Source organism: Crinia signifera, chromosome 1, assembly GCF_055691185.1.
Source record: "Crinia signifera chromosome 1, ASM5569118v1, whole genome shotgun sequence".
Lineage (NCBI taxonomy): Eukaryota > Metazoa > Chordata > Amphibia > Anura > Myobatrachidae > Crinia > Crinia signifera.
The window spans coordinates 426,316,748-426,339,544 of record NC_139217.1 but is presented as its reverse complement, the minus strand read 5'-3'; the positions used below and the strand labels follow the sequence as shown (position 1 = coordinate 426,339,544).

General features: G+C 45.4%; 1 protein-coding gene across 1 annotated transcript in view; it reads right to left on the bottom strand.

Annotated features, from left to right (window-relative positions):
• Positions 1 to 3,850: 3,850 nt before the first annotated feature.
• ANKDD1B (ankyrin repeat and death domain containing 1B) overlaps positions 3,851 to 22,797 on the bottom strand; it is a 95,121-nt gene continuing 76,174 nt past the window's right edge. Inside the window, exons 12-15 of the mRNA XM_083151610.1 lie at positions 20,332 to 20,427; positions 17,681 to 17,873; positions 11,901 to 12,032; positions 3,851 to 6,102 (exon numbers count right to left, since the gene is read on the bottom strand). Coding sequence (XP_083007736.1) covers positions 6,044 to 6,102; positions 11,901 to 12,032; positions 17,681 to 17,873; positions 20,332 to 20,427 — 480 coding nt within the window. The 3' untranslated portion in view covers positions 3,851 to 6,043. The remainder of the gene's footprint in view (positions 6,103 to 11,900; positions 12,033 to 17,680; positions 17,874 to 20,331; positions 20,428 to 22,797) is intronic.

The following is a 22,797-nucleotide window of genomic DNA, read 5'->3' as shown; positions in this document are numbered from 1 at the left end:
CACAGTTCTTACCTAAGGTAATCTCTAGATTTCACCTTAATCAGGAGATAACCCTTCCCGAGTTTTACCCAAATCCTCAGAGTGATGAGGAGGAAATGTGGCATAACTTGGACCTGGTGAGGGCCATATACTTGGAAAGAACCAAGACATTTAGAACCTCCAAACACTTATTTGTAATTCCTGAAGGAATAAAGAAGGGAGGAGCACCTGTGAAGCAAACGATCTCTAGGTGGATAAGAGAAATGATCTTATTCGCCTACAAGAAAGAGAACAAGGTGGCACCTCCGATCGTACAGGCACACTCGACTCGGGCAGTCTCCACATCATGGGGAAATAAGGCGAAGGCATCAGTTACAGAGATCTGTAAAGCGGCTACCTGGTCGTCAGTCCATACATTTTCTAACCATTATGCACTCAACGTATCTACTGCCCACTTTGGGAACCACGTGTTGCAAGGAGCTATGTCAGCGGGACTGACATCGCCATAAGTAATTATAATACAGCTATCCCTCCCGTGTGGTGTACTTGGGTATGTCCCAATGTTATGGCTGCCATGGGGATCGTAGAAGAAAGAGCCGAATTATACTCACCGATAATTCCTTTTTCTTCCTAGAGATCCCATGGCAGCCACTTGTTACCCTCCCGTGTTATTATTGTGTTTTTTCTCCAGGCTACGGAGACACTCAAAAGACACTGAGGCTAAGGAGGAGGAGGCTGTTATACCCAAGGTGGGCGGTCCTAGAGAAAAAACTCCTGTCTAATCTATGGGGAAAGGGATACATCCCAATGTTATGGCTGCCATGGGATCTCTAGGAAGAAAAAGGAATTATCGGTGAGTATAATTCGGCTCTATATGTATCACAATAATACCAAGCAACAGCACCAACGTATATATAAATAATATTATATATATATATATATATATATATATATATATATATATATATATATATATATATATATATATATATATATACACATTGATGCAAAGCGGATCAGTTCCCATTTTTAGTAGTAACTTTTCTCTATCTCCTCCCCTCTTAGAGCCCAACTACAGTACATCTGTACCTGTCCCTGGAAAGCTGTCCCTGTTTTTTGATATGTTCAACTGAGAGAGATGATTTTGCAGCCTGTAAAATGCCGGTCTCACCATTATCTCCTTTCATCTGTACCTACCACATTTATATTTAAAATGCTAAAAAGTATTCTAGTAAAATAGTATATACAGTACAACGCATTAGGAATTGTGCTGTATGATACTCTAGCTCTTGTGACAGTATTTTGGACCCATCATTTGCCACATCAATAGTGACTTGCCTGTCTATCATCTGAAACATTCTTTCAAGTCAGATGCTCTGTGCTTAGAGATAATCGAGGATGACTTCACCAAGCGAGATTCTGATGCGTTTCATCACAGGAGAATTGTGCCTGATGAGTACTCCTGTGGGGAGCATTGCGGCCTTTCATATGTCTTTCGAAATCTTATAGCACAGAGCAGATATCCCAGTGAGAGAGAGTATATCTAGCATGAGTGCTCTAAAATCGAAAATTACCCACATTTAGCATATTTGTCCCCAATCACTGTGGTGCAATAATTCAGCGGTGCTTTCAGTAGAGGGGTGATTTTGCACTTTAGAAGAGCTAGTCATATTGTGACTTATATGTGCCAATGATTTGACAAAATGTTTCCTTTTTGGGGGAGATGTGCCTGCATTAAATGTAAGCTATGGATTTTATGCATTAAAAGATTTAGTAAAGTATTTTATACACTACGGTGCTCTCATCATTTGATAGTCTCTGGTTTCAGTTAAAGACCAATGATTCTGGTGACGTCTAAGAACCGGTGGTGCAGGTACAGTTTTTGGTCTGGGAACTGATGGCTCAGTGGTCGGTCTGGGAACCTATGGTTCAGGGTATCCTGTGCTGTAGTCTGGAAGCCGATGATAACTGGAGGTGGTATTAGCAGAGTATCAGGCAGGTGAACTAGGGATAGGCCGCAGTAGCAACAGGATAAGGCAACGCTGGATTCAAGTAATCTTAAGCTGAGAAATCAGCCTCTTGGATCTCTCTTAGGTGGAATACAATTGTTTAAGGCGCTGAGCTGTTCTAAACTCACTCCTTTTATCCTCCTCAGTGGCAGCTGATTGGTGAGCTTTCTTGTGACTGCAGAATGGTCCAGGATTGGACAGCAGGGTTTAGACAGGTCACAATGGGGTTTATTCTAGTTCATTCTTTCTGACAAAATCCTTCTTAGATGGACAAAACCATGTGCACTGCAGAAGGGCAGATGTAACATGTGCAGAGAGAAATTTGGGTGAGTTATTTTGTTTCTGTGCAGGGAAAATACTGACTGCATGATTTTACACTTCAATATAGATCTCACTTTGAAGAAAAACCCCACCCAAATCTAATTCTCTCTGCACAAGTTACATCTGCCCCACCCGCAGTGCACATGGTTTTGTCCATCTAAGAAGGATTTTGTCAGAAAGAATGGACTAGAATAACCCCCCAATGTACCTGAGTCAGATGACACATGCTGTGCTTTGGGGAATGGAGTGCATGGATCAGCTGACTCTGGGTGTCATGGCGGCACCTATGCAGCCACACGCTGGACTACATGCCGAACCACAGCGATAAGGTGCCACTGGGACATCAGGTCAGCCCACAGTAGCTCCGGCAACCGACCTGAGACAGAGTATTGACCAACATATGGGTAAAACTTGCGTGCAAATGCAGCATTTCCTGACACCTATTTTAGTTTGTCTTGGTACATAGGGCCTGATTCAGAGTTGATCACTGCATCAGTGAATTCGCAAATCAGCGATTATTGAATAATTGCACATGCAAGAAAACCATGAAAGAGAAAAGCAACAGAAAATGCATATGGACCATAAACCCAAAGCGGCAAAGGTTGACTGACAGAAAACCGGCGTTTGGGGGTGGTAATAAGCTATTTTCTAAGTGTCAGAAAAAAACACAAGCGTGCCTATGTGTTTTTAAGGAGGGGTTGTGATGTCAGCGATGACAACTTCCACCCTGTCTCAGTTGCAGATTATGATTTGCGGGTAGATAACTATTTGCAGTCCATTTTGAAATTACTTGCAAATTTACACAGGGTGGGTTTCCTTTCTGTCTGCGCGGCAGCTGTCTATAGGCATTCATCTGAAACTTTGCAGAATACCAATCAGGTGTCAATGAGGCCCTTAGTTTGTAGTAATTCTGTTTTCAATTATGTATATTAAGCACAATGGAACTTGGTATAAAAATAAGTGATGGTCGCTACATCATAGCACTTTGTATACAGATGCGGGCTCATTTGCACACAGAGTTGCATATGAAATGAATCAGCGCTTTTATTGCATCAGATTAAGACTAAGGCACACATTCTACTGAAAAATACGCTGGGCGCAGAAGAACTCCCACAAAAGTAGAACTGAGATTTGCAACTTCGTATGTGTACAGCTACCAGTGATAGGAAACCTGATACAGTACGTCGGCCACACTGGGTTGCCCTCCAAACTTCAAAAGGAGCGAATTACTCTTACACTCCATAGCAAGTTAAAGAAATACATATAATCAATGAGAGACACCTTTCTGCATTAACATATAGTATTGGTAGAGATTTTAAACAAGCATTCTAAGTAATCAATTATGACCTTGATGTTGGTCTCTATATGTATATCACGGTTTCTTTGTTTTTAGATACACTTCATCCAATCTAAGAGGTCCTTTATAGTTCACTGACCTTAGGGAAAACCCTATTTTATCATACGGGTATCCGTGTAGCAGATGGATGCAAAATGTGTGCAAAACAGTACAATACAGACGGTAACCAGTACATTTTATTTATTTACAGTTTCTTATATAGCGCAGCAGATTCCGTTGCGCTTTACAATAGTAGACAGTGATAAGACAAACTGGGTAACAACAGACAGACTTGGAGGTAGGAGGGCCCTGCTGCAAGCTTATAATCTACATTAAATACCACAATTCCTAGTCCACAATACAGTTGTGTATGCAGTAGTGTTTTCTGCATCGGCTGATTCTGTACCCAATAGCATGGAGCAACAAATCGGTTCAGAGCTGCTGAAAGAGACGTCGAGGCCACAAGTGAATGGAGTAAAATGGTGTAAGGCCAGGGAGGTGGTGTATACTGTAGGTGATGTGCAAAATAAGCCAGTGTAGGGGTACTTGAGGGCAGTAAGATACAATGGTAGAGATGATTGTGCTACGTAGTGATACATATGGTCGACGGATATATTTTTATGACCATTTGGATATTCAGCATCCTTTTTAATGTATGAAATGGGAAAGTCTGATAGAATGAGAGAGATTGTTTCAGTGTTCTTTATGGGACTGAATGGGAGAAATTTTGTTTATGGGAATGATGTGTAGTAACCAGGCTGCAGGAGAGGCAACGGTCGTTGGCTGAAAGTTCAAGGTGTTGGGTGGAGTGGGGTTGGTGAGTTTAAAGAGAGGGTACTGTAGTGGAAGGGGAGCAAGTTCACGGTAGGGGTGGGGGGCAGCTGCTGCATTGACAATAGGTTGAAAGGAAGCTGGAGTGGCCGGTAAGTAGAAGGTTGCAGTAGTCAAGATGAGAAATGATCAGAGAGTGGATACTAGTTTTGGTGGCATTCTAGGAGAGAGCGGGTCTGATGCAAGCAAAGTTGCAGAGCTGGAAGCGACAGGTTTGGTTAAGAGATTAAATGCAGGTGAGCAAAAGAAGACCGATACAGTGGAGAGGGGAGAAAGTGGTGTTGACAGTGATGAAGAAATCATGACGGTAGGAGACTCAGGATGGAGGAAATATATGTCATGCATTTGGCAGTGTTGAGCTTGAGGATATCCAGAAGGAGATGTCCGAGAGGCAACTGAACACCCAAGAAAGGATGGAAGGGGAGAGGGTCAGGAGAGTTGAGTTTCATAGTCATATAGGTGACTTTCAAGAAGGAAGGGACTGATTTTACCTAGGGCGGAAGTGTACAGAGAGAAGACTAACGACAGAACCCTTTGTCCACAGGAGTGATGTATAAAGGGAGGTGAAATATGAGGAGGAGACAGAGATTGATGGGGTAGTAGGTTAACCAGCAGTGCCAGAGAGGCCACTGGTCTGAGGTGTGCAGAATAGAAGATGGTGATACACAGTGAGAAAGGCTACGGAGAGCTCCAGGAGGAGGAGTAGGGAGAGCTTATCCTTGCATTTGGGGGGAGAGCATTTCCAGTAGGTTGAAGGTGGTATAATCCAGATTGGAGTGCTATGCAATATGCTTATGTAATTGACATTTTTATGCTTCTGTTAAAGTTATACTTTTAGACATTGTATTTTTATTCTCCTTTATTTACAGTATATGGCTACACAAGGGCTCTGCAGTGCCAATCACACAGTACATAAACAGATAAGCAAAACCGGAAACAGTGAGTACAATGGAGGAAAAGTACAGGGTACATAAACATAGCTGAATCAGCAGAGGACACTAGAGTTTGACTCGCATGTATTTTGTCTACAGGCAACTGGGATTAAGTTACACCACTGTACAACAAATTTGTTTGGAAAATGGGCAAAACCATGTGCACTGCAGGTGGGGCAGATGTAACGTGCAGAGAGAGTTAGATTTGGGTGAGTTATCTTGTTTCTGTGCAGGGTAAATACTGGGTGCATTATTTTTACAGATTTCAGTTTGAACACACCCCACACAAATGTAACTCTCGCTGCACATGTTACATCTGCCCCACCAACAAATTTGTACTGCAATCAGATCTGAATAAGGGCCATTATGTTCACTGGAAGTTCCCCTGTGGAAGTGGGATAAACTTGGACCTACAGTACAATAACTACATGGCACACAACAAAAAACACATTTCTAAAGTGAACAGTATGCGACCTGGCATATATAAAACTGTACATATACACATTGGGCCGTAGGCCTTTATTATTATTATTGCATTTTATTTATAAGCCTTTATTGTTGCTGAAAGGACACCGGTAAGCTGGTGCAGGTGTTACCTTATACCATAATGTTGTTAAAAGTGCTTTTATCCTGTATCAAGAAATGATGCATTTCTTGGGCTGTATACCATCACTGCTCTGTAATCTGAAGTTTTCTGTGGAAGAAAGGAAGATAATAAATATATTGCACTATAGACAATAGGGAACTTGTTTTGTGCTCACAATATAATTTTTATAGTCTAAACTGAGAAGCCTGGGGGTGCGGGATACTCAACACTCATTCAGCAATCCTATGATCATTTATCCGACATCAGAATCCCAACTATAGTGTGAATAGAATAGGTGGTGAGCACGGCAAGCCAAAAAAGGGGCTTTAATTCACTTGCCCCCCTCTCAGGCTCCTGATGGTCGGGATTCCCATGTCGGAGAAACGACCATTGGAATCCCGACAGTCGGAGTGTTATACCATACCCAAGCCTGTCAGTCAGTGAGAAAAGACATCACTGGTGGTTTTAATGCATGGAAAAATCCCATTGATTCTGCAGTTTACAAAAAAGAAGTGGGTTAGCATGCGTTATCCCCGGATTTACCATCCAGGGAAATCCTATTTAATTGTGTAGCTTTTTCCCCCACGTGGCATAGATAATTGGGTTTCCCATATTCTCTTAAAATACCCTTCATTCTCTGTAACATTTGTGTAGTATTAGGTCACACACTTCTCTCTTACTAAATTGTTCTTGCTATAACACTACACCTTTATCCATTAAGAAAACACTTTACAGTAATGTACATAAAGCAATTACAATGCAAGTATTCAAGGAATAAAATGCTATACAAGTAAACACTGTAGATCACATTCGGTCATGGAGAAATCCCATCTAACAGATAAGTATAGGCTAATGCATGCTGACGCCGTAATATGACTAATGCATGCTAACTCTTTCCTAATAAAGAGGAAACACTCCTGCAAGAGAACAATAGTACACATGATTCAAAATATATATTTCTCAGTATAATGGAACGGTAGAAAACAAACAGAAAACGAAAAGGCAAAAAATATATATATATTTTCTCCTGGATTCGGAGAATGAATAATTTGTTTCACGGAGAGAAAAATTTCAAGTTCAGATAACATCCTAGGGTACTTGTTTCCTAGCACGGCCACAATCGTTGGGATCGTGTACCTTTAAGTTAAGGTACACGTTCCCAATGATGGACCCGATTTCTTTTGAAATCAGGTCCATTTTGCCGGCAAAGGGAAAAAATCGGGGGCATCGCGTCGGTCGGGACCATTAACATTGGTCCCGACGCGACCGACGCGATGCCCCCGATTTTGCCATAGGCTTCAATGTTAAAATATTTTTTAACATTGAAATCGTGAGCACAATGATGAGATGGACTTGATTAAGTCCATCTCACATTGAGAAAAATGTGAAATGGGCCAATATGACCAATTTCACATTATATATGGCCCCGTCGTCACCCCACGATAGACGCCAACCCGAAGCGTGGCGAGCGGCGGCGGTGCGCGTCCTCCGACCTTTTCATTCCCCTACTATCCACGTCGGCGTGGAGTTGAGAATATATAGTGTGGCGAGCCCTGCGAGGGGACGCGTATACCTGTGAAGTTATACGTGTCCCCTAGCGGGGCTTGCTGCGCTCGCCACGCTTCTGGCTCGGTGGCTCGCTGCGCTCGCCACATAATATATTCTCAACTCCACGCCGACGTGGATAGTAGGGGAATGAAAAGGTCGTAGGACGCGCACCGCCGCCGCTCGCCACGCTTCGGGTTGGCGTCTATCGTGGGGTGGGGTTTACGTAGTAAAATTTGGGGGTCTAGGGAATATTTTACATTTAATCCAATGTAAAATCGCGTCCCAGGGACCCGATTCACATTTGATTCAATAAAAAAATCGGGTCGGTCGCATCGCATCGCATGCGACCAAATTGCATGCGATGGACGCGATTTTTACGACACGACCACCCCGATGTAAATCGGTGTGGCCGTGCTAGGAAACAAGTACCCATCCTAGTAATAACACATAGGCCATGATTCTGACCCGGTCGCTATGCAGATGTTCATGTACTTAAGCAGTTTGCTACTATACAGATAGAGCCCCTCTCATTATTGTCCGGCTCTCGCCAGACCATCCCCGCTGGCGAGAGGGACTCCATCAGACTGGGACGCGTGTGCGTCTCACGCACACATGCGTCCCAGTCTCTCGGCGGCTGGGAAGCGACACCCTGCCCATCTCTGCTTCAGGGAGACGTGCATGGTTATGGGGGGTCGAGGTGACGGACGTCAATGGGGAGCTCCGTTGCCACTGGCGGGAGCTGCCTATAGAATCTCCAGCCCCTGCAACGATGACACGGGCTACATCTGTACATGCATGAAAAACAGCAGGACAGACTTTCAAGATGAGCAGTGTTCCGGCTGGCCAAGCACATCCAACACAGATGCCAGTTTAAGCCGCATTGAATGAAGCAATTCAGGGGCAGATTTAGTGTTCTTCCTCCCACCACCTGTGCAGTAATGGAGTAATTAGCAGAAGTTACTGCTCCAGGTCCTACATGTTGAGTGGAAGATAGAGCACCCCTGCCATTCGTGGGAGGGGAGAATGGGTAAGGGCCCCAGTGTATTGCTTTGCCCAGGGGTCCACACTGCTGTAAAGATGGCCCTGCTCGTCCCCACCTTCAAAGAAATTCAAAACAACTCCAGCAGCAAAGAAGGTCACGGCAGTCATGTTTTGAGACCACAAGGGCATGCTTCTTGTTGATTTCCTTACCAAGGGTGATGGGTGTGGACCACTATTGTGACATATTGAGCTGCGGCCAGAGGGCACGTCATTGAAAAATTACCTGGGATGCTGCGAACATGTATATATACTGGCAGACTCTCATTCAGTTTAGTGATATCACTCAGGTGCATGGAAGGAAGGGAAGGATCATTTTAAGTAAGAAAAAACACATTGTTTCCCCCATCATACTCAATGATACCAGTATCAACACCCCAAACAACACCAGAGCTATGTACAGAAACTGACGGCTTGGGACTTACCATGTATTTGCAAATATATGTAACCAAGATCTTTGAATTATGCGAACAGTGGTTTTTAAATCTGGTTACTGGTATAATTCAGTGTGAGGGGAAACAATAGCCTTTATTCAGATCTGATCGCAGTACAAATTTGTTCTCAAAATGGGCAAAACCATGTGCACTGCAGGTGGGGCAGATGTAACATGTGCAGAGAGAGTTAGATTTGGGTGGGGAGTGTTGAAACTGAAATCTAAATTGCAGTGTAAAAATTATGCAGCCAGTATTTACCCTGCACAGAAGCAAAATAACTCACACAAATCTAACTCTCTCTGCACATGTTACATCTGCCTCACCTGCAGTGCACATGGTGTTGCCCATTTTGAGAAAAAATTTGTACTGCGATCAGGTCTGAATAAGGGCAATGTGTGTTTTTTCTTACTGCAAACAAGTGTCATATTGTTGCATGGTAACTCAAGGCCTCACTCAGGCAACCGCACAAGTGAGTTTTTATGGTGCTACCATTGGGAAGTATTGGGTCATCCTCCCAACATCCCATACCTGTCACTGAGTGATTGCCACCTATTTGGGCCATTGAAGAAGCCCTTGGTTAGAAGGTGATTTGCAACTGACGGTGAAGCTCAGCAGCTGTCATGTCCTGGCATCAAGAGCTTGACTTTTGTCTTCTTCTGTGCTGAGATAGATGCTTTGGTGTACCCATAAACAAGTATGGGGGCTATGTGAAAAAATTATCTGTACCCGGGTCATACTATTGATTATACATACTGTATATGAATGAGTTGAATAGATTTCTACAATTAGAGGTCTTGTTACTTTGGGGCAGATTTATTAAGCTTGGTGAAGTGATAAAGTGTCTGGTTTTTATCACCGGCCAATCAGCTCATATCTGTCATTTTTCAAACCAAGCCTGAAACTTCACAGGTAGGAGCTGATTGGCCGGTGTTAAAAACCAGACACTTTATCACTTCAACAAGCTTAATAAATCTGCCCCTGAATTAATTGAACCAGCCTTTTAAATTATAGTTAGAATTCAGTGTCTCATTATACCCAACAAATCAATAAAATTGATGGTCACTTTCCTGAGTACCGATGCCCTTCTTCTAGATTAGAAAAATGGTACTTGTTTCCTAGCATGGCCATCGGAAAAAATCGCGTCGGTCGCGTCGGGTGCATACCAAAACGCACACGACGCGACCGACGCGATGTACCCGATTTCTCCATAGGCTTCAATGTTAAATTATTTTAACATTGAAACTGAGTACATTTAACATAGAAAAAAAAGGTAAATGGCCCAATATGGGCCATTTCTCATTGGCTATGGCCCCGGCATGTGTGTGAAAAATAATGGCCCCCCATTGTGGCCGCCACCCCCACGATTGACGCGAACCCGAAGCGTGTCGAGCGCAGCGAGCCCGCGAGGGGCGGCGGTGCGCGTCCTCCGACCTTTTTTATTCCCCTACTATCCACGTCGGCGTGGAGTTGAGAATATATAGTGTGGCGAGCGTAGCGAGCCACCGAGCCCGAAGCGTGGCGAGCGGACGCGGATACCTGTCAAGCCCGCGAGGGACGCCCCTCGTGGGCTTGACAGGTATCCGCGTCCGCTCGCCACGCTTCGGGCTCGGTGGCTCGCTGCGCTCGCCACACTTTATATTCTCCACGCCGACGTGGATAGTAGGGGAATGAAAAGGTCGGAGGACGCGCACCGCCGCCCCTCGCGGGCTCGCTGTGCTCGACACGCTTCGGGTTCGCGTCAATCGTGGGGGTGGCTGTCACAATGAGAAATGGCCGAAAGTGTGGCGAGCGTAGCGAGCCACCGAGCCCGAAGCGTGGCGAGCACAGCGAGCCCCGCGAGGGGACGCGGATACCTGTCAAGCCCGCGAGGGACGCCCCTCGTGGGCTTGACAGGTATCCGCGTCCGCTCGCCACGCTTCGGGCTCGGTGGCTCGCTACGCTCGCCAGACTTTATATTCTCAACTGCACGCCGACGTGGATAGTAGGGGAATGAAAAGGTCGGAGGACGCGCACCGCTGCGCTCGCCACGCTTCGGGTTCGCGTCAATCGTGGGGGTGGCGGTCACAATGAGAAATGGCCTATATTGGGCCATTTCCCATTTTTTCCTATGTTAAATGCACTCATTTTCAATGCTAAAATATTTTAACATCTAAGCCTATGGACAAATCGGGTCCATCGCATAGGCTTCAATGTTAAAATATTTTAACATTGAAGCCTATGGAGAAATCGGGGGCATCGCGTCGGACGCGCATAGGCTTCAATGTTAAAATATTTTAACATTGAAGCCTATAGGGAAATCGCGGGCATCGTGTGCCTTAAAGTTAAGGCACACGATGCCCGCGATTGTCGCCGTGCTAGGAAACAAGTACCAGAAAAATAAATACTCACCACAAGAGGGCAGTGTAGTGTAATCATCTATTGCAAGAGTAAAAGCTTAACCGCACTGTGTTAATTAGTATGTGTACTGCATATACTCAGGGCAGCCGAGAGAGGGGGGGAGCGGGTACAAATTACCCGGGCCCAGGCTTGCTGGGGGGGCCCCACAGGGGCCCTGGTCCGACCCCTCCCTTCCCCCTCCATCCCTCCCGGGTAGCAACAGCAGCACACACTTTTATAGCATGTGCTGTGCTGACAGCAGGCTCAGCATGAGTGTCTCGCTGACAGCGTGAGTGGTCATGCTGAGCCTGCTGTCAGCACAGCACATGCTGTTGGTGTGTGCTGATGCTGAAATTACAGTTTTTAGAGTTTTCTTTCACCCTCCTTTAAACATTTTGGGGGCGTGGCCTAAGTGCGGTAGGTGCCCACACTTAGGCTACGCCTCAACATTTTTACCGGGGCCCAGCATTTCTTTCGGCTGCCCTGCATATACTGTATATGAATATTTACCAGCGAGCTGCAGGTGTCCTGTTCTTACCAGATCTTCATACAAAGATTTAATTGGATTATGGTTTTGTAGTAAAATCCCATGCAACCATATTAGTAGTGTCCTGTGGCCATGTTCTTTGTAACTTGTTGTATCTGTTAGAGACAATATACAATTATTACAGATGAAACTATGAATGACACTGGTTTTAGTAGCATTAGGTTTCCTCTGATGTCTGACAGTGTTACATGGCATAGAGAAATGTATCCTCATTCAGTAACGCCTTAATGTAACAGCATGGTAAGTGCTATATGCAGCAGGAGCACAGCTGAGATAATGCCTACACGTTTCAGAGACACACCATAGCTCTTCACATGCATAATTCACACAGTTTGTACATTTACAATAAACGGAATCTTTAAAATATTTCTGCCTTTTAAGGCAAAAGCCCCACCCAGATGTCAGAGTACAGGGAATGCTATGCCCAGACCCCCGTCCATACAGTGCACATTTACAATCCAAGCTCCTATCTAATGGCTGATGGCAGAAAGGTTTTAAAACTCCACTTGTCTTAATTTTTGCACCATGATATGTCTCGAGATCAATTGGTGAGTACTTATCACAGTGCATTAGCCCATTATTATTATTATATGGTACCACAAGGGATGTGCAGTGCCCAATACAGTGACTTACAGTTGAATACAATAGAGGACAAGTCAGTGGCTTAACAATAGCCCCCCCCCAGACCCCGTGCTCGCAGGGAGGCGCTGATTAAATGTGGGGGCCGGGGGTCTGCGGGGCTATCATTCACTGCACTGCTGCTGGAGCTGCCGGGACCTCAGATCTACTTGTCTCTTGTCTGCGGTCCAGACTCCCCTCCTGTCAGGCTTGTTAATGAAAAATGACCATCACAAAATGGCCACCCCCTAACAGCAGACTGTTTTTCAGGATGCTAGAGGAGGCCGCTGCCTCCTCTAGCATCCTTAAAAAGTGGGAAGATGATCAGCCTCCACATGTAGCGATGTGCATTGTGAGCGATGCTAGATGATCAGCCTCCACACGTAGCGATGAGCATTGTGAGCGATGCTAGATGATCAGCCTCCACACGTAGCGATGAGCATTGTGAGCGATGCTAGATGATCAGCCTCCACACGTAGCGATGTGCGTTGTGAGCGATGCTAGACGATCAGCCTCCACACGTAGCGATGAGCATTGTGAGCGATGCTAGATGATCAGCCTCCACACGTAGCGATGTGCATTGTGAGGGATGCTAGATGATCAGCCTCCACACGTAGCGATGTGCATTGTGAGCGATGCTAGATGATCAGCCTCCACACGTAGCGATGAGCATTGTGAGCGATGCTAGATGATCAGCCTCCACACGTAGCGATGAGCATTGTGAGCGATGCTAGATGATCAGCCTCCACACGTAGCGATGAGCATTGTGAGCGATGCTAGATGATCAGCCTCCACACGTAGCGATGAGCATTGTGAGCGATGCTAGATGATCAGCCTCCACACGTAGCGATGAGCGATGCTAGATGATCAGCCTCCACACGTAGCGATGAGCATTGTGAGCGATGCTAGATGATCAGCCTCCACACGTAGCGATGTGCGTTGTGAGCGATGCTAGATGATCAGCCTCCACACGTAGCGATGTGCGTTGTGAGCGCTGCTAGATGATCAGCCTCCACACGTAGCGATGAGCATTGTGAGCGATGCTAGATGATCAGCCTCCACACGTAGCGATGAGCATTGTGAGCGATGCTAGATGATCAGCCTCCACACGTAGCGATGAGCATTGTGAGCGATGCTAGATGATCAGCCTCCACACGTAGCGATGAGCATTGTGAGCGATGCTAGATGATCAGCCTCCACACGTAGCGATGTGCGTTGTGAGCGATGCTAGATGATCAGCCTCCACACGTAGCGATGTGCGTTGTGAGCGCTGCTAGATGATCAGCCTCCACACGTAGCGATGAGCATTGTGAGCGATGCTAGATGATCAGCCTCCACACGTAGCGATGTGCATTGTGAGCGATGCTAGATGATCAGCCTCCACATGTAGCGATGAGCATTGTGAGCGATGCTAGATCGCTCACAATGATTAGATTGCTCAGCACACAGCAATGCACATGATGTGATTCCCACGACCTGGCGATTAACTAGATTTATCCAGTATGCTGGATATTAATCGCCAGGGCGATAGCGACAAGCAGGGCCAAGCATCCCTATCGCTATGCCCCTACACACAGAGCAATGTGGGTCATTCTTTAAGTTACATGTGTAGGCCCCATAGAGACATGTTAAATGTAAGAAAGCCCTGGGACATACAAGAGGAGATACCAGAGAGACATTTCAAAACAGGAGTAAGGGAGTGCAGGATAACGTTCAGGGGATGAAAGGTTGATTCGTGTATCATCAGCATAGAAATTGTATTGGAAGCCAAAAGAGCTAATGAGTTCTCCTAAAGAGGATGTATAGAGAATTAAATGGAGAGTACCAAGAACAGAATCTTTGGGGACACCTATAGCCTATAGGGGGAGATTCAGTTGCCTGCAAATCCTTGGTCTGGCCATATCTGCATGGTGGACACCGCACTTTATGGAAGCAAGAACTCGCACCAAAGTGTTTTCTATTCCATACAATATTGAGCACTTTTGTGTAAATAGGGAATTTCGCTAAGAGGCAACATGCTCTCTTTGCCAGCAATTGGAACAGCCCCCCCCCCCTCTCAGTTTATATATGGTGTCACCAAAATGACATGTTTGCACCCCAATCTGTCCTCCCTAAGAGGCCAGGCCCCCTCCCCCCACGTTCATCTAGGCCAGTGGTTCTCAATATCGGTCCTCAGGGACCCCCAACAGTGTACGTTTTCCAGGTCTCTACACAGAATCACAGGTGAAATAAATAGCTCCACCTGTGATCTTTTAAAATGTGCCAGTGAGTAATTAGTGCACCTGTGTATCTGTGAGGTAACATGGAACCATGCACCGTTGGGGTCCCTGAGGACCAAGGTTGAGAACCACTAATCTAGGCCATCCTTAGACAATCATGTCAAATTTCTCCCCCCCCCCCCCCCCCAGAGGTCTTGATGATCAATAATAGTACACACCCCCCCCCCCCTCACTCACCCACACACACACACACTCACCCTTAGTCCTAAAAGAAAATCCATGTTTATACACCATGTAAAAAGCCCCGTTTTTGCACTACACTCCTCTTGCTGTACCCTTAGAACATGGGTCTCCAGATGTTGTGAAACTACAAATCCCAGCATGCCTTGCCAGTTTTGCTATAAGGGAGTGTTTAAACTGTGGCAAGGCATGCTGGGATTTGTAGTTTCACAACATCTGGAGGGCCACAGTTTGAAGACCCATGCCTTAGAACAATGTGTTTTACCCCCTCCATCATCACATATCTTTTTTTTTTTCTTTTTTTTTTACCCCTCCTTTGCTTCCACTTGGGGTTACCCCCAACACACACTCTCCTATCGGCATATACTCCTTCCCCTACATGCAGAGTGCAGAGGAGTGTGTATCAATGGGGACTGATGATCAGTCTCCCATGCTGCAGCTGATCTCTGCCAAATAGTGCACAGTGGGGAAGCATTACTCCATCTTCATTGCACTTTGATCACCTGCACAATGCCAGTTGCAAGGCAATCTGGGGCACAATTCTGGCAATGTTGACAGTGATCAAAGGCCGCCGCATCTCTGCAGCGTGGTTACAGCACTGTTCTCTTGGAAGATGACATCATATGTATTTAACTTTATTTAACAAGAACAACAACTAAAGTAAAACCATTAACATATTTTTGATAATCATGTTGTCACAATCGTGGGAAAATGTAATTTACTGTGCAATTTAACCAGAGTATTGATAAAATAGTGCGTGCATAATAGAGCCACGCCTCTTTTACAGCCAAATATCCATTTAGTAGGGGGTTCTGATAGTTATATTAACCCAGGATGAGCAAAAAGAGATATTGGACAGACATAAAGCATGGATTAATGAGGAACCTCTGCCAACTATATGGAGGCAAGGTGTAAAACAGATGTTACATGGGCAGCACAGTGGTTAGCTTGCGGGTTCCAGAAGGCTGGCAGACCTGATATCAGAGGTCACGCTGCGGAGCCTGTCTGCTTCTCTGCGCCCACCCGCCAGACCACCGCCCGGCATCACTGCCAGGCTCCTGCACCGCTGCCCACCTCCCGACCACCGTCACTCCGGCTCCCAATCACAGCCGCCCAGCTACTGACCACCCCCGCCCGACTCCCGCCCTGATGGCCGAGTAAATTACACTGGGTTTGGGGGGACAGAGGGGGATTAAAGTTACTAATTATTTTTCAATACCAAATTCCAGGATTGAAAAAATGCCCCGGGATTGGCATCCCTAGTTGATACCGAAAGTTAGACATGTATTATTATGCCCATACACAAGAGCGATATTGCTTACAATCATTCGATTTCGACCACATCGATAGCAATAAATTGCATGATTGTATGCGCATTGAATGTGTCACCTGATGTGATTTGCGGACCTGCCTGTCGAATGTCGCGCTGCAAAATATTATGTGCTGAGCATAATATGTATCTAATTGCATGAGCGATGGCATGTTGTTTTTAACCACATGCGATCACTCTCAATGTGATCATCGGGGTGGCAGGAGGGCTGGTGGCAGGCGTCTGTGTAGCAGATTAGGTGGCAGGAGGGGTGGCAGTGGGCATCCGTGTAGCAGAGTGGGCGGCAGGAGGGTTGGCGTGCGGCAGATTTGAAAATGCATTTCAAAAGAGAGCTCTCTCAGCCGCCCGAATGTGAGGTCCCTGAGAGCTCTTTCAACAAATCAGAGGGCTGTCCAGTGTTTTGAAATGTTTTTTTCAAATTCTGCCGCCCGCCCCACGCCAGCCCTCCCACCCCTGCTCCACTACACCGCTGACAACCCTTTCCAGCACCCAATGTGGAATCGCAGGTTGCATGTGACATTGGATGCTGGATAAAAAGCACTTGGACAACATAAGATGTGATCGGATGGGATGGGACTTCGCATTGCGATGTCACATTGCATCTGATCGCACAAGTGTATGGCCACCATTAGTTAGACATTGACAAAAGTTAGACATGCATTAGTTAGACATTGACAAAAGTTAGACATGCCAACTCACTCAATATGGCAACAACCAACTTTTTTTTTTTAAACCAACTTGTTCATACTTTACCATCCCAGTGGGCATAGAGGGAGAACACAATTGTGTGCCGACCACAGCGATGCACCACGCTCGCCATGTCCGTGGACGCGGTACACTTATACGGTGTCCGTGTACACATAATGATTTTCCATATCGAAATTTTAGTTGTGTCATTACCTTTGTCACTGTTTAGACATCAATGTCTAACTAATGCATGTCTAAATTTTTTCAATGTCTAACTAATACATGTCTAACTTTTCTCAATGTCTAACTAATACATGTCTAACTTTTCTCAATGTCTAACTAATGCTTGTCTAACTTTTCTCAATGTCTAACTAATGCATGTCTAACTTTTCTCAATGTCTAACTAATACATGTCTAACTTTCTCAATGTCTAACTAATACATGTCTAACTTTTGGTGACAACCTATTGACTGTCTGATTAGACACTGTCTCTGAGCTATTTCATACCCTCCCAACTCTGAGGTCTTGTGTTCCCTTCAGACAGCCACTGAAATATTCTCTGCAGAATATGTGTGCACTAAATAAATAACCTAATAAATAAATGCTAGAGAATCGTTGACAATACAGAGACATTTAGCTCACCAATTACCTGTCCACTGCATCTCAATGGCTTTAATCTGCGGCTCTGTGAACTGCCACAAATGAGCCAGTGCCTTCCATTTGTCAGGTTTGAGCTGCTGATATGCCAAATTCCAGAGAGCTGAGCGAATCTGGCTGGTCTTTGAAGCGTGATCTTGTTTGAACGTCACAGAGTCCTCCGTGTTAGCACATCCTATAAGCTCCTAACAAAAGCAATAGAGTCCAATGGTGTCAAAGATGACAACTCAGGATAGGAACAACATTCCATTTGATTGTATGCAAGATTACAAATTGGTAGGTTAAAGCCACATTTTCATTATTATACTATTTCATTTCTAATGCTACACAGGTACAATTCATTTAGTCTAATAGGAATTAACATAGAATTTGATGGCAGATAAGAACCATTTGGCCCATCTAGTCTGCCCTTTTTTTTACCCTTCAGGTAATCTCAACCCTTTTTAATCCTTATTTATTTGTAAGGATATTCACATGCCTATCCCAAGCATGTTTAAATTGTTCTACTGTCTACTGTTATTCCACTTATCCACTACCCTTTATGTGAAGTAATTATTTCTAACATTTCCCCTGAACCTACCTCCCTCCAGTTTCAGTGCATGTCCTCGTGTTCTATTACTTCCTTTCCTTTGAAGAAAATTTCCCTCCTGCTGTACTATGTTAAAACCCTTGATATATTTGAAGATTTCTATCATGTCCCCCCTTTCCCTTCTCTGCTCCAAACTATACATGTTAAGATCTTTTAGTCTTTCCAGGTAAGTTTTGTGATGTAGGCCATGCACCATTTTAGTTGCCCTTCTTTGTACACTCTCCAATGTATTTATAGCCTTCTGAAGATATGGTCTCCAGAACTGGACACAGTATTCCAGATGAGGCCGTACCAATGACCTATAAAGTGGCATTATTACGTCTTTTTTTCTGCTACTGATTCCTCTCCCTATGCATCCAATCATCTGACTAGCCTTCCTCATTGCAAGTAGTAGACTAAATTAATGTAGACTTAAAAAAATAGTTATAAGAGAGTTTGCAATCTAATGGGACATAAGCAGAGACAAGAGGAGTGTACATTGGGATAGTACCAGGTCTTTAACAGTGTACATAGTGTAGATAGGAGTAGGCCAAGGTATTGAACTTTCAGAGAGCATTTAAAAAGATTTCAAAGCTGTGTCTGGTCAGGTGTGTAAGGAATTCCGCATGTAGGTTGCAGCACGGGAGAAGTGATGTGGGAGGAACGGATAGCTTTCAGAGGAAGATAGATCTAGGAAGAGTATTTCACGTTGAGATGCTGAAGGGGTTTAGTGTTGAGGGCTTTTTAGAGGAGGGTCAATAACCTAGTTTCTCATTGATATGTAAAGATATATGCAGAGTGGCTCAGTGGATGCTGGAATAGGATAGAATAAAGCGGAAATGGATCAGTGAGGAGAAATCCAGGTAAGAAAAGGCTGCAGTAGACAAGGTAGGAGAGAAAGAGTTTGTTGTATACAGTGTGTTAAATGGGCATATTTTAGCAATGTTTTGAAGGTGGAGGTGACAGGATCAGGAGGGGCACTGTGTATATATATATATATATATATATATTAGTGTGGAGTCAAATGTGATAAGAAAGGCTGCTATATTGGAGCAGATTTATCGACAAGTGATATCCTTGTTACGAATAATAAATGATGCTCCAGCCAATCAGCTAGCAACTATTTGAAAAATGACAAATCTGCCCCATTTCCAAAGAAGAACAACATTATATTAAGGGGGTTGCTATCATGCTAAGCAGCAAAAATAAATAAATCGCTGCTTAGTGAGCCATCTAACACCGCCCATGGGAATGCCTGCCCCCGCCGCAGTCCATCCATATCCTCCGCTTTGGATGTTTTGCATTCGCAGACCATCAGTTGACTTTTCCCCTGTTAGCAAATATAAGTCAGCAGCTCTGCACATGCGTATATGTGAATGTGCGCATACGCAGAGCACAAACATTGGTCCCCAGGCGAATACGCTGAAGACCGATCAGATTAGAATCATCCCCTAAGTGTACACATCATATTACACTTCACAGCTCATTGTAAGCAATATACTGGATTTCAGTGTTGCAAGTAAGGGGGTACGGCGTGGTACGGAGTACCTGTAAGAAATATGTTGCAGGTACGCAGTACCACTTACCCCTGATCCACTGTCATTTCTATTTTAATTTTAAGTCTAAATATAATGCATCCGCAGCCCGCCCACCCAGCGTTATGATTGGTGCTGTATGCAGCTACCGGCTACTGCTGATTTAGCCTGTCACACTGACTGGCATCAGCAGCGCCGACAGCATGAAGAGCAGGCTCCACTATTGTAAGCACAAGCTGCCTGGCTCTCCCCCAAGCAAGAGCCAACCCACCCCCAGTCATTCCCAGTTTCTCATTCCCTGTCTCCTGTGTCCACGCCTCTATTGTCATTTAGTCACTCCTCTAGCTTTGTGTGACCACGCCCCCTGATGACACATGACCATGCCCATTTTTGGTGGAGGCTATCAGTACCACCAAGAAAAAAATTCTACTTGCACCACTGCTGGATTTCATTCAGGCTTAGTACATTATACCTATAGTATTAGCTTATCCTTGTTACATGTGATCATTAGCAGATACATTTGGAATAGTATTTCCTTACCTTTATCCATGTGTGGTATCTTTCTGCTTTAATGATCATATCTACAATGAGCGTGTGATGGCTTCTTGCTGCTGCAGTCAGTGCTGTTTTACCTTGCTGTAAAAAAGCCAAATACAATCTCCCTCAGATTCACTATATGGCAGGTTTTACTAACACCACACTTCATACAGATTGCAACACAAGCATCAAGGTCATTCAAGCTGGTAGGACAGGATTAAATGCCCCCATACACTACTGAGCGGTTTTGCATATGTAGCTTACATGCGATACCCCACCGACTATCCGCTGGGAAACAACCGGGCTCCCAGGTGGCAGGATCGCATAAGATACATGTATGCTCTCCTTTTGCATATGATGTATCGTATGCAATGTCACTGACTGCCACAGGATCCAAAATAGACTTGTGGCAGCCATGGCGATCGCCGGATCCAATGCACAGGACCATGCTTTGGATCGGATCCAGAGGTAAAAGGCATACGATGTGGCACTTTTCACACCATTTCATAATAGTGTAAAAAAGTGTATGGGGGCATTTCATCCTGCCCTACCAGCTTCTGCACTTTTTTCAACTTGCTGGACAGCATCTGAGCCGAATGCTGCCGGTGCTCAGCGCTGCCCACCATAAACAGATCAAATGTGCATGGTCATTTGGATCGCTAGATCCTGGCTCCAATACCGGGATTCAAATCCTGGGGAAAATGCTCTAAATCCTGGGATCCCACCAATCCCGGGAGTGACATCCCTACTTAGATCATCAATCTCACTTCTAACAAGTCGAAAAGTAACCAATTACTGATTTCCAATAAAAATGTCTCCCTTATTTAGTAGTCCTAATCTATGTGCCTCCCGACCCTCCCCCAAGATAATCATTGTAAACATACTCTATAGGAATTCATCCCAACAGCCACGGTCATTCCCAGCAATGAGCTAATGCACTTATGGAGATATAAACCAGACGGTACTTGTTTCCTAGCACGGCCACAATCGCGGCCATCGGGTGTAATTTTTAGTGGCCTGCGACGCGACCGACGCGATGCCCACGATTTTTCATTGAAATGCATTGAAAACAGTGAAAATCGCGTCGGTCGGGTCGTATGCGGCCAAAAATGCTTAAATGGTCCACACGCGATGGCCCCATAGGGAACAATGTTAAATGGCTAACTTTACCCCCGATGACCGCGATTTCCCATAGGAAACAATGTTAAATGGGTCAATTTACCCAAATCATCATAGGGAACAATGGTAAATGGGCCAGAAACCCCAAAAAACACCCCTGAACATTGACATGTCCCCCCAAAATTATTTCACGCCACCCCGCGATCAACGTGAACCCAAAGCGTGGCGAGCGGCGGCGGTACGCGTCCTCCGACCTTTTCATACCCCCACTATCCACGTCGGCGTGGAGTTGAGAATAGAATAGTGTGGCGAGCGCAGCGAGCCACCGAGCCCGAAGCATGGCGAGCACAGCGGATACCTTCACAGGTAAACGCGTCCCTTCGCGGGCTTCACAGGTAACCGCGTCCCCTCGCGGGGCTCGGTGCGCTCGCCACGCTTCGGGCTCGGTGGCTCGCTGCGCTCGCCACACTTTCTATTCTCAACTCCACGCCGACGTGGATAGTGGGGGTATGAAAAGGTCGGAGGACGCGTACCGCCGCCCCTCGCGGGCGCGCTGCGCTCGCCACGCTTCGGGTTCACGTGCAATGTTCAGGGGTGTTTTTGGGCCATTTACCATTGTTCCTATGATAATTTGGTTAAATTGAGCCATTTCACATTGTTTCCTATGGGAAATCGTGGTCATCGCGGGTAAATTGAGGCATTTAACATTGGTCTCTATGGGGAAATCGCGGGCATCGCTACTGGCCCATCGCACCCGATTTTTTAGTGCATGCCCCCGATTTTACACCCGATGACCACGATCATGATCGTTGTGGCCGTGCTAGGAAACAAGTACCGAACAGACATTAAGGCTTGCCCTAATCCAGGTATAGATCCTGACTATACACTGCAGGGGGTATGGGTCATAGGGTTGACAGTACAAAGGTCAACATGCATTGGGTAGCCATGCATCAAGGTTGACATGAGTTAGGTCGACAGGGACATTAGGTCGCCATGGTTTTTTAAAACTTTTTATCCCGAATGTTGACACAGTCGACATGGACACTACAAAAGTGCACCTCCTCCCGTTGCATGGCTCACTCCACTCAGCATGTTTCGGGTACTATTTTATTCTTCCGCCACACCCTAATGGATGGTAGGGCATGAAATATCGCCTGTCGCACATGTCGGCTAAAAGAAAAGTGAAAAACCCCATGTCAACCTTTTGACCATCGACCCAGCACATGCCAACCTAACGCTTGTATCAATCTAATGACCCTGTCGTCCCAATGCATGTCGAGCTTAGTGCTGTCAACTTAACGACCGTATACCCACTGCAGGCCAGTTTATATGAGATATGGTGCAGATGTA